The sequence below is a fragment of the Microcebus murinus genome, chromosome 19, assembly GCF_040939455.1.
Source record: "Microcebus murinus isolate Inina chromosome 19, M.murinus_Inina_mat1.0, whole genome shotgun sequence".
Lineage (NCBI taxonomy): Eukaryota > Metazoa > Chordata > Mammalia > Primates > Cheirogaleidae > Microcebus > Microcebus murinus.
Genome location: NC_134122.1, coordinates 35,659,016 through 35,676,362, shown reverse-complemented (window position 1 = coordinate 35,676,362; position 17,347 = coordinate 35,659,016). Strand labels below are relative to the sequence as shown.

The following is a 17,347-nucleotide window of genomic DNA, read 5'->3' as shown; positions in this document are numbered from 1 at the left end:
ACACACCCTGGGTGGAAAGAACAGCGTGTACACAGACATGGAGTTGTGCAAGAGCTTGCATTTTACTTGCATTTTATGCAAAAGAGGGGGGCAAAGGGGAGCAGAAGAGATAGTGAGGCTTGAATGCCATGCTGAGGTGGTTTCCCTATTTTTGGTCAAAGATGCCATTGAAGTTGATGAAGCGTGATCAGATTTGCTTTTGGGGAAGTAAACTCAGAACTGCATGGAAGATAGTGCGGAGATAAAAGCATGAAAGCCATTCTGCTAATAGCATTATAATCATAAGTAGGAACATTAATTCTTGGAAGCAATTCCCCACTGTAGTCGTTGGACATAACGAGGAAGACATAGCAGTCGCAGATATTTAAGAGGTGAAATCAGTCTGACCTGATGACTACATTTATGTGTGTGTGACGAGGATGAGGGAAGAGATAGGGATGAAGCTGCCAGTTCTGTCACATACAGCTGAGCAATGTGGCTGTGTTAAGTGGGAGGTACTAGTAGGAAATACCTACAAATGGTTAGGAGATTTGGTATTGGGTGTGCTAATAACCACAAGTTTCTCGTGGTAATTTTGGTGTTTAAAGAATGTCCAACAATGTACAGTAATGTCACCAGCTCCTTTTCATTCATTGAGGTCATGCCAAGGACAACAGCATAGAGATGTTTATTGCATTGGGTACAGCAAGCCAATTTCAGTGCTTTTCAACTCATATTTATATCTTCTCTTTCCAGGGGATGGCCAAGTGGATTTTGACGAATTCATGACAATTCTTGGCCCCAAACTGGTGTCTTCAGAAGGTCGTGATGGTTTTCTTGGCAACACAATAGATAGCATATTCTGGCAGGTGAGTAAGAAGATTTTTGAAAGATTAAGTTTGTCAGTAAAAATGGGTCTGGGACTAAATTTGACTGAATTCCTGAGCTTTTCTGTTTAGTGCATGAAGATTCTTTTGGGCTGGGGTGACGTATATTCCTTGAATTGGATGTCTAAGCTGAGGTCCATATCAGGTCCTCTGAACAAAGGATCAAAACTATGCTCATTTAAGGTTTGGAGGAGTGAAATGTCTCCCTGTTTTTTCCTTATAGCAAAAAGTTTGCATTTGGAGAAATGAGATTCCTGCACTTCTCATTTAAAAGTCTTTTTCCTGGGACACTTATAAAGGTCACATTGATATCCTCTGAGCCAGTTCTGTCTTGGACCCCATTTCTGGGAGATCTTTGCAGAGAGAATGGCATGGTTATTACCTCGCATGTTTGGATCCTGTCAATAATGTTGCCCTTAATAGGACTGAATGGTTTTATCTAAGAAGTTCTATTCAATGCTTCTCAATTAGCTCCTATTTCTATCTCATAAAATCTCTTAGGAAATTCCAAATGTCTACATTCTAATTGTTAAAGTGCTACTAAATCATTTTTATATTAGTTCTCTACTCTTAAAATGTGACATTATTTCATTATTGTGGAATTTGGGAAGCAGGTTATCAATCATTCTTTTAAAAATTTGAGTCAAATAAGTGTCAAATTAAATAGAATTTCCGGTTAGACATGTAAAACACCATTCAAACACAGCTTGGTTTCTTTAATTTTGTGATTTTTTTTTTCCTTCGCCAAAGATATTTCTCTAACCTAGATAAGGGTTGCAGTTGGCATGCCTCTGTAGTCTTATCCTGGTACCCATCTTGCCTATAAGGAACGCATATCTAGCAAGAACTTCTGTGTCCTGTAATCTGTCAGTCCTTGTGGATTTGACAAAGGCATTTAGATCTCAGATCTGGCTATTGAAGAATTTTGCTGGGGAAACACAATTGAGAGAGAGAAAACAAAGAAGTGATCGATGAATGTGATGGTCGCTAGACTGTAGTCTCCTTAAAGCCCAGGACTTCCTCCTCAGCCCCAGCACATTGTACATTACGGGCCCTCAATACCTACTTGTTTCAATGGATGGAAGTTTAAGAAAAGAGAAAAATATAGTCGTGAAGGGTCAGATAAGGCTTTAGGGAATGGGGCATTTGCTTCCAAGCCTGAAGTACGGGTGGGATTAAGTGCAAAGCAAGAAAAGAGGGCATTCCAGGCCTGGGTGATGTGAGTTCGAAAGGGACGGAAGCAGTGGGCACAGGAAAGCAGTTGACCACAATCAAGATGACAGTTTGGTGGAAAAGACTTCAGGACCCTCTGGCAGAACGGATTTGGGGCCTGAGGAAAGAGAGACAGTGAGGCTGACCCCCAAGTTCCTGACTTGCTATCACTGGCAGGAATGAGACCATGCAGTAACAGAGACGTCTCTGTGGACCTGGGTTCTAAATTAGAAGTGCTGAGTGTCCGGTGAGGGCCAGCCCGCCAGGACAGGGACGAAAGTCCAGGTGCAGCTGAAATCAGTTGGGGCTGGAGCAAGGGCAGAGCCAGAAACCAGATTTGAGATTCCCCAGAGCTGATGGGTGACCTCACGGGCAAGGATGAGCTCACCGAGGGAGGTTGCGTACATGCGAGTGAGCAGAGAGACAAGACACGGTCCTAGAGGACTTTCAAGGGCAGAGGAGCTTAGGGCAGGGGCTCTGGAACCACACACTGCTGTGCAGAGCAGGGGATACTGCTTCCTTTAACCGATGTTAGGATCGGGGAGATCTCTGGGCCCTGCACCACGTGATGAGAACATTTCACTGCTCACCTAACCCTTCGGTTATGCCTCCACACTTGGAAGGACAGACACTTAGAGTCCCCTGGCAGGGATAAGGAATGAGCCCAGAGTTAGGAAGATGGAAAGTTTTTTTTTTCCCATCTAGCCATCTTTCAGCCCTCAGAGGTCCAGTCTGGATCTGCCTTTTGCTTTCCTCCCTGTCCCCTCTTTCTGTGTTGTCCCTCTGTGTCCCTGCGTGCTTTCCACCTTTGGCTTCTGCCCGCAAGGCCCACTCTGGGCTAGAAGAATGTTCCACTGCTCCAAGGTCCTCCAAATTCCCGGCCCTCCTCTTGGAGGGGACGGAGCTGCGCGTTCTTAATCTGCACCCGCAGGTCTCCTGCCTTCCAGCTTCGTCACAGCCCAGCATCCACGCTGCCAGGAAGTATTTCTGACAATACGCAGAGGGCCCCGAGCAGAATTCAGGCATGCTGTTCTGCTCACTAAGTCTCTGTGTTTTCATCTTACCAAAGACACTCCTCCTCACCCAGGGTCAAAAAATGGGATGGGGAGAGAGAGTAATGGGGGAAAATAGCATCCTGAAAGCTGGCACGAATGCTGGAAAGCACAGACCGGTGGCTGTGGCTTCTCTGTCCCGCTTGTCCCCCACCCCAGCTCAGAGTTTTATGAGTAGCAAGTGAGAACAGAAACATCTATCAATCCGCAGTAATCAGCCTCCCCACCCACTACTGCCTGCCCGTGGAGACACAGAGTGAAAAATAGCACTTAACACATCGGAGCATCCGGCCCTTGCTGGAAGAAAAGTTCAGATTCCCAATGCTTAAGTGGTTTTTCAGGTTTAAAAGAAAGCTGCATGTGTGTTCACATGTGTATGTGTGTGTACACACATGTATGTAGTTGAAAATAGCACACAGAAGTGGAGCAGAAAAGTCACTTTCTGCTGCTGGATACCTGGGCAGGGGATATTGACATCAGGCGGTACTGATATTCTAGAAGGGAGAAGAACATCCTAGTGAAGACACTTTGGTAAGGTTTCCCACCAGAGACAAAGCCAGTTTCCCATGGAAACAGACAAAAGGGTCTACCTGGGATGGTCTCTATTCATGACCTGTGGCTGTATAATACCTTACTGTGAAGTATAAGAGCAGAAACAGTAACAAACCTTTACTGTCTCACATAGTTTCTGTGGGTCAGGAAGCAGCTGGGCTGGGTGGTGCTGGCTCAGGGTCCTTCGTGCAATTGCACTCAAGATGCTGGCTGGGGCTGTGACCATCTGGAAGCTTGCCCAGGCTGGAGGATGTGCTTCCAGGTGGCTTACCTGGCTGGCAAGGTGATGCTGGCTGTTGGCAGGAGCTCTCAGGGCCTCACCCCATGGAGCTTGCCGTAGTGCTGCTTGAGTGTCCTCATGACATGGCGGCCGACATCCCAAATGGTCCAGGAGAGCACAAAGCAGAAGCTACAATGTCTTTTATGACTTAGCTGTGGAAATCCATCTCCATCATTTCTGCTGTACCTTATTGATTACACAGGTCATCCCTGTTCAGTGTGGGAGAGGACAACCTCCTGGTGAATGACAGGAGGCAGGGGCCACTGTGGCCATTTGGAGGCTGGCTATGCTGCAAAGGGTAAAGAGTCTGTCATTGCACTTCTACTTCTGACCCTGCATTACTGTCGTCCCAGCCTTTCATTTCCCCTGTCTTTAGTTTCCCCCTGCCTTAGAGGAAGCCTGGGACCAAGGCTATTTTCTATTTTACTGAGAGGCCATCTTACCAGGCACTAGACTCTTCCTAATTCGATCTGTTTTCCAGTGCTCTCTCCTTGCTGGCTTTCTAGCCTGTACAACCAAAGGCAAAATAAAATCAAATGGGATTCTGCAAAAGCAACTATTTTTCAGTTAGAGCTAATCCCAAAGGTTGAGCCCCTGGCTCTTTGCAGGAAATTGGTATCAGCGAAGGTAGAATGTAGTTGGCTACGGTTGCAGCTTCCTTCCCAGGGAGGAGAAGGAAGAGTCAGAGAGTCATGCCCTGGAGTGTCTGGTCCTCCCAGGGTACTCAGGCTCAGGCGTGTGGGGCTCACATATTCCTTGGCAGCCAGCTGAGAACTTCTCTCTTATATAGGAAATAATAACTCGTGAAACTTTTATTGTGGCCTTACTCTTCCTGTGTCAAGTTTCCATGTGTTTGCTATGACTGCAGTGATATATTTGGGGAGGAGATGTGAAGTTGTGTGTGAAGTCAGCCTTAGGATTTTGGTGTAAGGTCGTAGTGGAGAAGAGGGAAGGAAGGGACCGATGGGGGCTGAGACTCAGGACTGGGGGTGGCTTTTCTGCTCAGTGCTGCAGATTGATTGCAACTGCTGAGAAGTGTGGTCCCCAGAATGCATGTTGTTCCGCCACTTAGTCACAGCACTCACCACAAGCCTACTTGCATCCCAGAACGAGTACAGTAGATGCACGCAGTGGCAGAGGAGAGAGCCCTGCTACCGTATCACGATGTTTACATGAGCTCACCGCGGCAGCCTTTTCCATTTTCTCCTCCTTGGCCTCAAGAACTGTGCAACCGTGTTCTGTGGGGAGTTTGCAGACAGCAAGCAGTGGCAAGCGTAATGACAAGGATCGTGGGAGATTAAATAGCTCTGCCAGTTGCAGGGGCCAGCCAACACTTCTGTTAAACTCTTTTCCCTCCAAAGAAAGACAGCAAATGAGTCCCACATTTGGCTGCGAGAGGCGAGAGCTGAGCCTTTTGTGTGTCTTCCTGTTGGAACCGTGTAATTCGTGTGAAACACCTCGGCCAGAGGGATGCTGAAAACATCTAATGCGTGATGTGGAGCTGGGACCCTCTGCTTACATGTTTATCTTATTCACAATCAAACTTCATTCATCAAGGCTTCACTCGAGTTTCTCTGTAAGAAATGAAACACATTCCTATTCTGTAAGCAAATGGATCTGCTCATCACATGGCGCTGGTTGTGTTGGAATGAGGCCAGGGCTGAAGGTCAGTAAACAAGAAACCCATAATGGCTCCCCGGGCTTTGTGTGTGTTCAGGACATTTAGGCAATTCTCTCGAGCACACGCAAAGACCAGGGAGCCAGTATGCAAGCCGGTCATTGTAATAGCCAGTTTATCTCACAGCTGCGTGCGACGTACAAGACACTAAAGTATCCTAACATAAAAGTGCACAGGGCACCCACCCCCAGATTTGGTAGAGATCAGCTCCTGTTTGCAGCACTGACTGGCTTTGTCCCTCTGATTATTCGACCCGAGGTGAGCTACTGTCCGCTCCTCCCCCGTGTGGTGGGAGAATACACAGCAGGTGTACTGAAACGCCTGCAGCTGTTCTCAGGAGTCCATCCCCACTTCTTGCTCTGGTCTCATGTCTCCCCTGGCTTCTTGTTTCTACTTTGGTCCTGGATGCACGATGTCAGTCCAGGCTCTGATCCAAAAGCCAGTCCTCCCCAGCCCAGGGCCCAGGCTTCTGCCTGGGGCATTTGATATACTGCCTCCAGGGTCATGGCTGAGATGGGCAGGGAACTTGGCTTGACATTCTTAAGACTCATGGGCTGTTGAGAGCACTTTATGTTCCATGTTCATGATAAGCGAAATAAGCCATACTACACAAAGCTGTAGGTGTAGTGTGATCCCAAATGTGTTATGCATAAAGGAGCTGGAAGGAAATACATCAAAATGTTGACAGTGACTTTTTATGTGTGGTAGGATGACAGGTGATCATATATTTCTGTGTTTTCCAAAATCTCCATATTGGGGATGTGCTATTTGTATAATCAGAAAAAAAATTAAAGGAAAGAAAATATAGTTTCCAGCTAGTCAAGTATGTATTAATGTCTACAGTTTCTTCATCTGTAAAACTGGAGATTAACTGCCCCATGTGGTTGACTGTTGATCAAACTTGCAGGGAAAAGCAAGTGCATTCGAATAAATCATCTTCATTCACATGGAGCGTTTGTTGCATGGGGCCAGGACATAGCAACACCAGGGCGTTCACTTTTTATTTTAAGGACAAAATTCCGTTCAAGTGGGCAGATCTCTCCACACATCAAATCTGGCCCCAGCAGGATTGTCCTCCCCTCCAGTACCTTGTCAACGTGCCACTCTATCAGAGTGTGGATCCAAAGCTGCTGTTCTTCCATTCTTAGTCATCTAATGGCTAATAGCTTTCAGCGGTTATGACCATCATGAGGGCTGTTAGACCGACAGCAAGTGCTTGAATCCCAGAAGTGATTTTACCGAGTGTGAAATATAGGGTGACGACGGCGTCCCTGTCGACAACGGTTCTCGAGGTGTGGCTGCGGGACATGCTTGGGACACCCAGCATGTCACACCCAGCGTGACACCTGGGACTTGTTAGCAATGCAGATTCCCAGGGCCCCATCCCAGACCTACTGAGTCAGGAACTCGAGCGAGGAGCCCAGCAATCTGTGTTCCAATAAGCCCTCAAGGTGCCCCTGATGCTCACTCACGTTTGAGAACCACGGAGTTATAGGATTTTAATGACCCGGACATTTGAAGCAGGATGTTGAGTCAGGTTTACTGGTCTGGTTCTGACCGTGGCTTCCTTCTAGGTTTGGTAATTTGGATTTTTCTTAATTTATCCATATGTGTAATGGAGCTTTAGTCTATATAACTCTATCATTTTAAACTGTTTTTAAAAGGTGCAGAAATTACATGTTCAAATATAACTAATTTCTGTGTAGGAAATGACTTTCTAATTATTATTATTATTTTTTTTTGTGGCAGAGTCTCGCTTTGTTGCCCAGGCTAGAGTGAGTGCCGTGGCGTCAGCCTAACTCACAGCAACCTCAAATTCCTGGGCTCAAGCAATCCTCCTGGCTCAGCCTCCCGAGTAGCTGGGACTACAGGCATGCGCCACCATCCCCAACTAATTTTTTTCTGTATATGTTAGTTGGCCAATTAATTTCTTTCTATTTATAGTAGAGACGGGGTCTCGCTCTTGCTCAGGCTGGTTTCGAACTCCTGATCTTGAGCAATCCTCCCGCCTCGGCCTCCCAGAGTGCTAGGATTACAGGCATGAGCCACCTCACCCAGCCATGACTTTCTAATTATTAAAGCAAAGGAAGACTCATAAAACTATTAACTTAAACTGTTAAATTAAAAGATTATTCTAACAACTAACAAACAGGCAAAGATATGGCAATTGATACAGTAAAGCATATGTAAAGAGCATTCCTAAAGAAATATGAAAACCTCTTAACATGACAATGGAGGAATGGGATAAGAACTACAGACAACTGACAGATACTTCCAATAAACATTAAAACAGTTCCACCTCACCAGCGATCTAAGAAATGTTAATTAAAATAGTAATTGGAAAACTGTTGTCACCTATCAGATTGGAAAATAATAAATCATATGATAATACGCAGTAGTGTCAAGAATGACATAAAATGGGCAAACTCATACACTACTGGCAGAAACATAAATTGTACAACTTTTCTGAAAACAATTTGGTGATACTGCTACAACAGTTTAAATGTTTAAACCCTGTAATTAAAAAGATTCCTATGTCTGATAATCTATCATATGAAATCAGAGGTGGAAAATGCAGTTATAAGGATAACATATTGTATAATTTAATTGAATTTTCAGTCTAATTACATTACTGTTCTACATCTATTACATATCCATTTATCTTCATTTGTATTCATCTATTATATATCCATTTATGTTCATAGAAAAAATTGGAGAAAAAATCTAATAATTTTGCCAGTACTTATTATTGTCTAGAATAAAGGGGAATGCAATTTTTTCTTTATCCTTATTTGTATTTTGTGAAATGTGTACAATTAGGCTGTATGGTCTATTCTGTTAACTATTCAATAAAGTTAACAAAATATCAAATTAGCAAAATCACATTATCAAACAATTGTTTACAGTGGCCAAAAAAATGTGATTGGTGTCTTTAAACAGCACGTTTCTAATGCACGTACCCATTGTTGTGATCAATGAAGCATGAAGTTGATATGATAGTATCAAAGCAAAAAATAAAAATTCTTTGTAGCCCCCAGCTGCCAGGAGGAAAGGAACTCACAGGAGGCCGCTGAGTGGCAGCTGCCACCCCAAGCTGCGTGTGGTCCCCTGCTGGGAGACCACAGGAGGCCCAAGGCGGGATTGCAGGAGACATGGTTCCAAATATCAGTCATCTTATGTACAATGTCTGAATTGATTTTATTTTATTATTTTTATTTTTTGAGACAGAATCTCACTGTGTTGCCCAGGCTAGAGTACCACGGCATCAGCCTAGCTCACAGCAACCTCAAATTCCTGGGCTCAAGCAATCCTTCTGCCTCAGCCTCCCGAGTAGCTGGAACTATAGGCAGGCACTACCATGGCCGGCTAGTTTTTTCTATATATTTTTAGTTGGCCAATTAATTTCTTTCTATTTTTAGTAGAGACGGGGGTCTTGCTCTTGCTCAGGCTGGTTTCCAACTCCTGACCTTGAGCGATCCTTCCGCCTTAGCCTCCCAGAGTGCTGAGCCTCCATGCTTGAATTGATTTTCTAATCAGGAAAAAACAAATTAAAAGTAGTTTCAAAATCCCCTCAAATTCAATTCATGGCTGAGGTGAGCTGACCAGTGACCTCAGGTGGGAAGAGGAGAAAATCACCGGCCATGTTATCAGGAGGGTCTTGGCACCAGTGGTTTAATTCTTATGCCCAATAGAATCTTCCCGAGTTTTATTTAAACTTACTGTCTTTTATTCAATCTACTTATCCTCAAGTATTTAACACGTAGGGTATAATGGGAACACTCAGGAAAGTGTAGAACTTTCGCTGAAAGTTATCTAAATGAAGAGGACAGGGGAGGAGTGATGATTAGGAATGATTCTATCAATGGTAGCCTCTTGCCCCTGAACTTGTTACAGTTCAGCAGGAGCAAGGTGGGAAGTGTAGTTGGTGAGGCCCTCTTGGGGTCAGGCAGAGAAGTCCTCTCAAACCCTGGATGAGAAGCAGCCAAAGGTGGGTTTCTGAAGGGTGGACCGGGGACCTCCTGTGCTTTGGGGATGGTGTCCTAGAGCACAGAGACACCTTCTGACCACGGCTCTGTGCTCCTGAAGCCACAAGACAGAGTTCTGAGGTTCAGGGACATGGCCCGGCAGATGGGCGTGGGGGGCGGGGAGACAGGGGGTGGGGCAGGCAAGGGAGGAGGCGACCTCGGCAGCCTTCCCCTCTGGTTAGTGGGTCTTCCTCACCGAGCCCCTGGTCCTCTCCCAGTCAGCCACTGGGCTGCAGGCCCCACGCTGTCTTGTCGGGGGATCTCTCTCTATTTGTCCTCTTTTTGTTATTGTGAATAAGAGTTTAATTTTTCATTGCATATTTCTACCCCCTTTCTGCGATATAGTGGAAAGTAATTTTGGAATTTGCCCCTTTATCTGGCTACCTTACTGAATTCTTTCATTATTAGCAAGAGTCTCGTCAGTTTGGGCTGCTATCACAAAACATTAATCCTATAGACCAGGTAGCTTATCCACAACAGAAACTTAACATCTTACAGTTCTGGAAGCATGAAGCATGGTCAGGTTCTGGTGAGGGTGCTCTTCTAGGTTGCACACTGCCCTCCGATTTCCTTGTGTCCTTGTAGGAGGACACAAGGGTGAGAGTGCTCTCTGGGGTACCTTTTATAGGGGCACTAAATAGGATGGCGTCACTCTCACGACCTTAGCTCCCCAAAGCCCCACCTCCCAATACCGTCACATTACAGGGTTAGGATTTCAGTGTATGAATTTTGGGGGACACAAACCGCCGTCATGAATTTTTAAGTTGGTTTTATTAGGTTCTTTATGTCTGCCATGGCTTTGTCTCCAAATCGCAGTGATGTTGATTCCTCTCCGGCAGTATATATCTTAGATCCATTTGTATGGACTGAAACCTATTTATTACTAATAAACTATAAGGGTGATATTTAATATCAGGAAATTAACCTCTTACCAATAGTTTATTAAAATCATGAATATGTGATAGCTTTTATCAAATGTCTTTTGAATCTCTAATGATGGGATCATGTGATTATTCTTGTCACTTATTTTTATAATGTAGTGATTAATAAATTTCATAATGTTAAATAATTTTTACATTCCTAGGGTTAATATTAGTTGTCAAGGTAGGTCATTTTCTTAATAGAATTTGAGTTTGTAATATAATTTTTAAATTTTATTTTTTACTAATTTTGATTTTTTTATCCATGTTCATAAGTAAAAGAGGTCTGTAGTTTATACAAAACTGTAAGTGCCATTGTTAAGTCTTGAAACCTAGTTATTGTAGCACGATAAAATTAATTTTTTATTCTTTTCTGTGATCTACAATAAATTGTACACAGCAGAATTTATATATGACTTTGAATTTGAGCAGGCTAATTCATAAACTCCCTTGATCTAGTGATAGTGCTTTTTGGTTTGTTAGTTTGTTTTGAGGTAATTCTTGGATAAACATTAAAAGTTAATTTTTCTGCAGTATATTTTGAAAATTTATATTATCTTCAGCAAGTTACCAATTCTTCAAAATTATGTAGTTTATTAGCATTTCATTGCACATAGTATTGTTTAAATATTCCTTTGCAATTATTCTCTTATTGTTAATGCTCCTCTTAATTTTAAATTTAGGGTTTCTCATTTTTTATTAATTCAATATGCCAGATGGCTGTCTGTTTTAGTGATTCTTGGAGAAAATTTACTCTTCTATTTAATGAATAATCTTTTTTCTTATGTTTTCTATTCCGGTATTTTCACCATTTATCTTCATTTCCTTTCTTTCTTTTTGTTGTTGTGATTATTTATGAACTTCTTGTGCTCAATTATTATTTATTTAGGTTTTTATTTTTTCTTTATGAAAATTTAGATTTGAATTGTCCTTTTAATATAGTTTCATCTTCATCTGGGAGATTTTGATATGTAGTATTGTCCTTTCAATATGGTCTATGATTGTAGTTAATATCTTTCTTCACTCAATAGCTATTTGGAAGAATATTACTGAATATCTTGTTTAAACGCTTGTTTCTGATTTCTCTCTTTTTTGCACTGTAGTCAAAGAATGCTGGATATGTAATATCTTTTTCATATTACTTATTGTTCCTATGTATTGTATCTGAATATGTGTTCAGTTTCTGCAAATATAATATGGTAGTTGAATAGTCTACTTGCCCATATAGGTGTACATCCTTTTTCCACTAAAAATTATGTTAGAATCTTGAATATCCTGGTTTATTTTGTATCTACTCATTCTGTCTTAGATGGACAGGGTTAAAATTTGTCTCAATTCTGTTTCTGACATTTTCTCTTTGTGTGTCTGTCTGTGTGTATTTGATATTGTCATTCATTCTTTGATTGATGGATCCATTCAACAGAGGCATATTGAAATTCTCTTGGATAGAGCATAGAGATAGCAGTGAACAGGAGACAAGTCTCTTGCTTTCACGTAATTTATGTTCTAGTGTCAGGGGAAGGAGAGAGATAAGCATTAAATAAATGCATAATATAATAAATAAGATAATTTTAGATAATATGAAGTTCTGTAAGTACATGAAACAGGATAATACAATAGAAGGCAATCAGGGCAGGTACAATGCACCTTTAAACAGAGTGTGAAGAGGAGGCTTCTTTGAGGAGGTGATGTTTGAACTTCGCTCTTGCAATGGTCTTAATGTTTATGTCCTCCCAAAATTCGTATGTTAAAATCTTCACTCCCAAGATGATGGTATTTGAAGTTGGGGCCTTTGGGAGGGGATTAGGTCATGGAGACAGAGCCCTCAGGAATGGGATCAGTGCTCTTATAAAAGAGGCCTGAAAGGTACCCCTCACCTGTTCTGCCACATGAGGACATGGTGAGAGGTGCCAGCTATGAACCAGAAAGTGGGCCCTTACCAGACACCAAATCAGTTGGCACCTTAATTTTGGACTTTCCAGCCTCCAGAAGAATAAGAAATAAATTTCTGTTGTTTATAACCTACCCCGTCTATCGTATTTTGTTATAGCAACCCAAATGGACTAAGACATCTCTAAATTTTGAGAACGTTCTAGCTGTGCAAGCTCTGGGCCAGCATGGAGACAGTGGTGCCCTCTAGGCTGAAGCAACAGCAACTCCAAAGGCCCTGATGTGAGAACACACTTGACCTGAGCTTGGTGGGCAGCGGGAGAGTGCTAGGAGATGAGGTCAAAGATGTTGGCAGACACCAGCTCTTGTGGCCCGTGCTGGGGTATAGATTCAGCAGTGTGTGATCAAGACCAATCTATCAGAGGTGTAAACAGGCTAGAGCTTTTTTCACACTCACCTATGTTGAAGCTGCCATGTAGCTCTGTTCTAAAAAGTCATCTGATGTGGTATTTCTTGGGCTCCATCTAGTTCATTGCTATGAAATCCTAGGGTGTCACCCTATTTATGGGGCAAAACTCCACAGATGCATTACAGCCAGCAGAAAGGGAGGGAAGTAGAAGGGGTTCATAAGTCCTTTAAGGAGTTGCAAACATCACTTCTACTTACTTTCCTGTGGCTGGAAGTTGGTCATATGGTTGGCTAGGAGTTGGTCACATTGCCATAGCCGGCAGCAAGGGAAGTTGGGAAATGTAGTCCTTATTCTGGACAGTCCTGGTCCCAGATTTTAAACATTGGGAATTTGATTGTTATTCAGAAAGAGTGAATTGACACCTGGGGAAGAACTCTCTGTCTCTGGTGCCATTAAGGCCCAGAGTTTAGATACAATTTCGTGTGTATGCAGTACTCATTGGAGTGTCTTAAGAACTTGAGTGGCATGATTTAATTTACATACAAAATACATTCACTGGCTGTTTTGTGGAAGGAGTAGGGGCAAGAATGGAAATGGCAACCCAGTTAGGAAATTATTTCAGGAGTCAAGAGACACGCTCATGGCTGGTACTAGGGTAGAAAGAGTCAAGGTGGTGAGTACAGGACAGACACTAGCTTTACCCTATTCACTAGGTATAAATATGACATTTCTATTATGTATCCATACTTACCATTTATACTCATAAATAACCTTTGTGACTCATTCCATATTTTTGTTGTGAGCATTCAATATTAATATAATATTTTGTTTTATTTTATTTCAGAATATTACAGGGGTGCAAAGGTTTTGGTTATATAAATTGCTTTTGTACCATTTGAGTCAAAGTTGTAAGTGTGCCCATCACCCAGATAGTATACATTGTACCCATTAGCTGTGATTTTACCCATCCCCTCCTTCCCCCCGCCTGCCTGATTTCCAATGAATGTTATTTCTATATGTACACATAAGTGTTGATCAATTAGTATCAATTTAATAGTGAGTACATGTGGTGCTTGTTTTTCCATTCTTGTGATACTTTAGTGAGAAGAATGGTTTCCAGTTCCATCCAGGTTAATACAAGAGGTGTTCATTCATTCCTTTTTTTTGCTGAGTAGTACTTCATGGTATACATATACCACATTTTATCAATCCACTCCTATATTGATGTGCACTTGGATTGTTTCCACATCTTTGCAATTGTGAATTGTGCTGCTGTAAACATTCAAGTGCAAGTGTATTTTTTATACAATGTCTTTTTTTTTTACTTTGGGTAATGATGGAGAACAGACTTAAACCTAAGGCATGAAACTATAAGAATTCTAGAAGTAAATGTTGGAAAAACTCTTATAGACATTAGCCCAGGCAAAGAGTTTATGAAGAAGACCCCAAAAGCAATCATAGCAACAATAAAAATAAATAAATGGAACCTGATCAAATGAAAAAACTTCTGCACAGCCAAGACAACAATCATTACAGTGAATAGACAGCCTACAGAATGGGAGAAAATATTTGCATGTTATATAACTGATAAAGTGGTGATAACTAGAATCTATATATAACTCAAGTAAATTAGCAAAAAAAAAATAAAAAAAAACATTAAAAAGTGGGCAAAAGACATGAACAGAAACTTCTCAAAAGAAGATAGACTAATGGCCAACAAACATATGGAAAAATGCTCAACATCTCTAATATAATGTTTTTCTAATACTAATACTAACCTCATATCATTTTCTTTTTATTTGTTTTGACTAGGTATATCCTAATCATCCATTTCCTTTAAAAAATTCTACACTTTTAAGTGTCCCTCTCTTTATAAGAATCATAGTGTCAGATTCATTTTTATAAGCCAGTCAGAGAGAATTTGTCTTCTAATAGAGCAGTTTAATCCATTGGCAATCCTGTGATAACTGGTTCTTGTTCACAGTTCAGTGGTCTCATATTATTCTTTTGTGTTTTAAGCTATTTTCTTTATGTTATGTCTTTTGCAATATTGATTGCTTTGTATATTTTATCTTCTAAATTAAACAGAAAGATAGCTCTTCATGTTGTCCTTTTACTGATTCTTTACCTTTATGAAATATGTATTTAAAATTAAACATGTCTGAATATCAAAATCAAAGGAAACTAGACTATTCCTGAAAGAAAAGTTGGCTTGTATTTTCTTTCTCCTTTCACTTCCTGATATCTGCTAATTTAATCTGGTGTTATGCACTCTGGATTTAAAAAAAAATCATTGAAATGGTTGTAGATTCACATGCAGTTGTAAGAAATGATTCAGCAAGATCCCATGTGCAGGCCGCCCACTTTCCCCTAATGGTAACATGTTGCAAAACCATAGTACAATATCATAAATGAGATTTTTGTCATTGATACAATCTACCAATTATCTTCAGAATTCCCCAGTTTTACTCACATGTGTGTATGTTTGTGAATGTTTACTTCTGTACAGTTTTATCTTATGTGTAGGTTTGTGTATCTACCATTTTATCTTATGTGTAGGTTTGTGTATCTACCACCACAATCAAGATCATACTTAGAAGTTTATCGCCATCACCTTATGGGTTCTGCATGTTGCCCTGTTACGACCACACCCCCATCCCTAACCCTGTCAACTACTAATCTGCTTTCCATTTCTAAAATTTTATCATTTCAACAATTTTATAGGAATGGACTCATACTGTATGTAATTTTGGGGTGGGCTTCCCCTCGCCCCATCATAATATGCTTGAGATTCATTCAAGTTGTATCAATAGTTTGTTCCTTTTTATTGCTGAGTAGTATTTCATGGTATGAAATATTCCATGGTATGAAATTTATTTAACCGTTCACCTGTTGGTAGGCTTCTGGGATGTTTCAAGTTTTAGGCTATTGTGAATAAAGCTGCTATTAACATTTGTATATAAGTTTTTAGGTAAGCATAAGTTTTCATTTCTCTAGGATAAATGACCTTGAGTACAATTTCTGGCTTATGTGTTAATCACATGGTTTGTTTTGTAAGAAACTGCCAATATTTTTCCAGAGTGATGGTAACATTTTATATTCTCACCAGCAATGTATGAGTGATCTAGTTTTTCCATATTCTCACCAGCTTTGGTATATTTTTTTTATTTTGACCCTTCTGATAGGTATGGAGTCATAGCTCACTGTGATTTTAATTTGCAATTAACCATCTATATATCCCCTTCTATGAAAAGTTTGTTGATGTCTTTTACCTATATTATAATTGTACAGTTGTTTTTGTTTTGTTTTGCTGTTGAGTTTTGAGAATTCTTTATTTTATTCTGGATACTACGCCTCTGTCAGATACATTGCTTGCAAATTCTTTCTCCTGGTATATAGCTAATCTTTTCATTCTCTTCACATGGGCTTTGTCAGAGCACATGATTTTAATTTTGATGTGGTCCAATTCATCAATTCTTCCCATTAGGGGCTGAGCTTCTGGTGTCAAGTCCAAGGATGTTCATCCTGTTTTTGCCTAAAAGCTTTATGGTTTTATATTTTGCATTTAAGTTCATGATCCATATTGTGTTAATTTATGGATAAGGTATGAGGTGTAGGTGAAGGTTCATTTTTTTGCCTCTAGGTATCCACTTGCCCCAGCCCATTTGTTTAAAAGTCTGCCCTTCTGTCAATGAATCACTTTGACAACTTTGTCAAAAATCAATTGGGCATATTTATATGGGTCTATTTCTGGGTTTTCTATGCTGTTCCATTGATCTATATGTCTGTTTCTCTGCTAATACCATGTTATTTTGATTACTGTAGCTATGCAGTTAGCTTTAATACTAGGTAAGTGATTTTTCTCACTTCATTCTTTCCTGTCAAGATTGCTTTAGCTATTCTAGGGCCTGTGTCTTTCCATATAAATTCTAGAATAAGCTTGTCTGTGTCTACTAAAACTTTGTTAGAGTACTGATAAGAATTGCATTAATCGTATAGGCGAATTTGGGGAGAATTGGCACCTTTGTTATGTTGAATCTTCCAGTCCATTGAAAGTGGTGTGTTTCTCCATTTATTTAGGTCCTCTGATTTCTTTTGTCTACATTTTATAATTTTCAGAATAAATATCTTATACTTGTCTTGACAAGTATATACCTAAGTATTTTATCTCCTTTGGAATAAATGTAACATATTTATTGTTAGTAAATAGAAATGTGATGAAATTTTGTGTGTTGATCTTTTCAAAATTAATTTTTTAAATTGATAAAAATTGTATATATATGATATGCATGATGTTTTGATATATGCATACATATATCAAAATAGCTAATTAAAGATAGTTAACATATCCACTGCCTCACGTATTTAGCATTATTTTGTGGTGAGATCATTTAAAATCCAGTCTTTTAGCAAATTTCAAGTATATAATACATTGTTATTTACTATAGTCACCATGTTGTGTA

At 40.6% G+C, this 17,347-nt stretch overlaps 1 protein-coding gene across 3 annotated transcripts in view; it reads left to right on the top strand.

Annotated features, from left to right (window-relative positions):
* CALN1 (calneuron 1) overlaps positions 1–17,347 on the top strand; it is a 455,972-nt gene that overhangs the window by 285,931 nt on the left and 152,694 nt on the right. For all 3 annotated transcript variants that reach the window (XM_012764069.2, XM_012764071.3, XM_012764070.3), the window contains one exon: positions 736–848. In XM_012764069.2, coding sequence (XP_012619523.1) covers positions 736–848 — 113 coding nt within the window. The remainder of the gene's footprint in view (positions 1–735; positions 849–17,347) is intronic.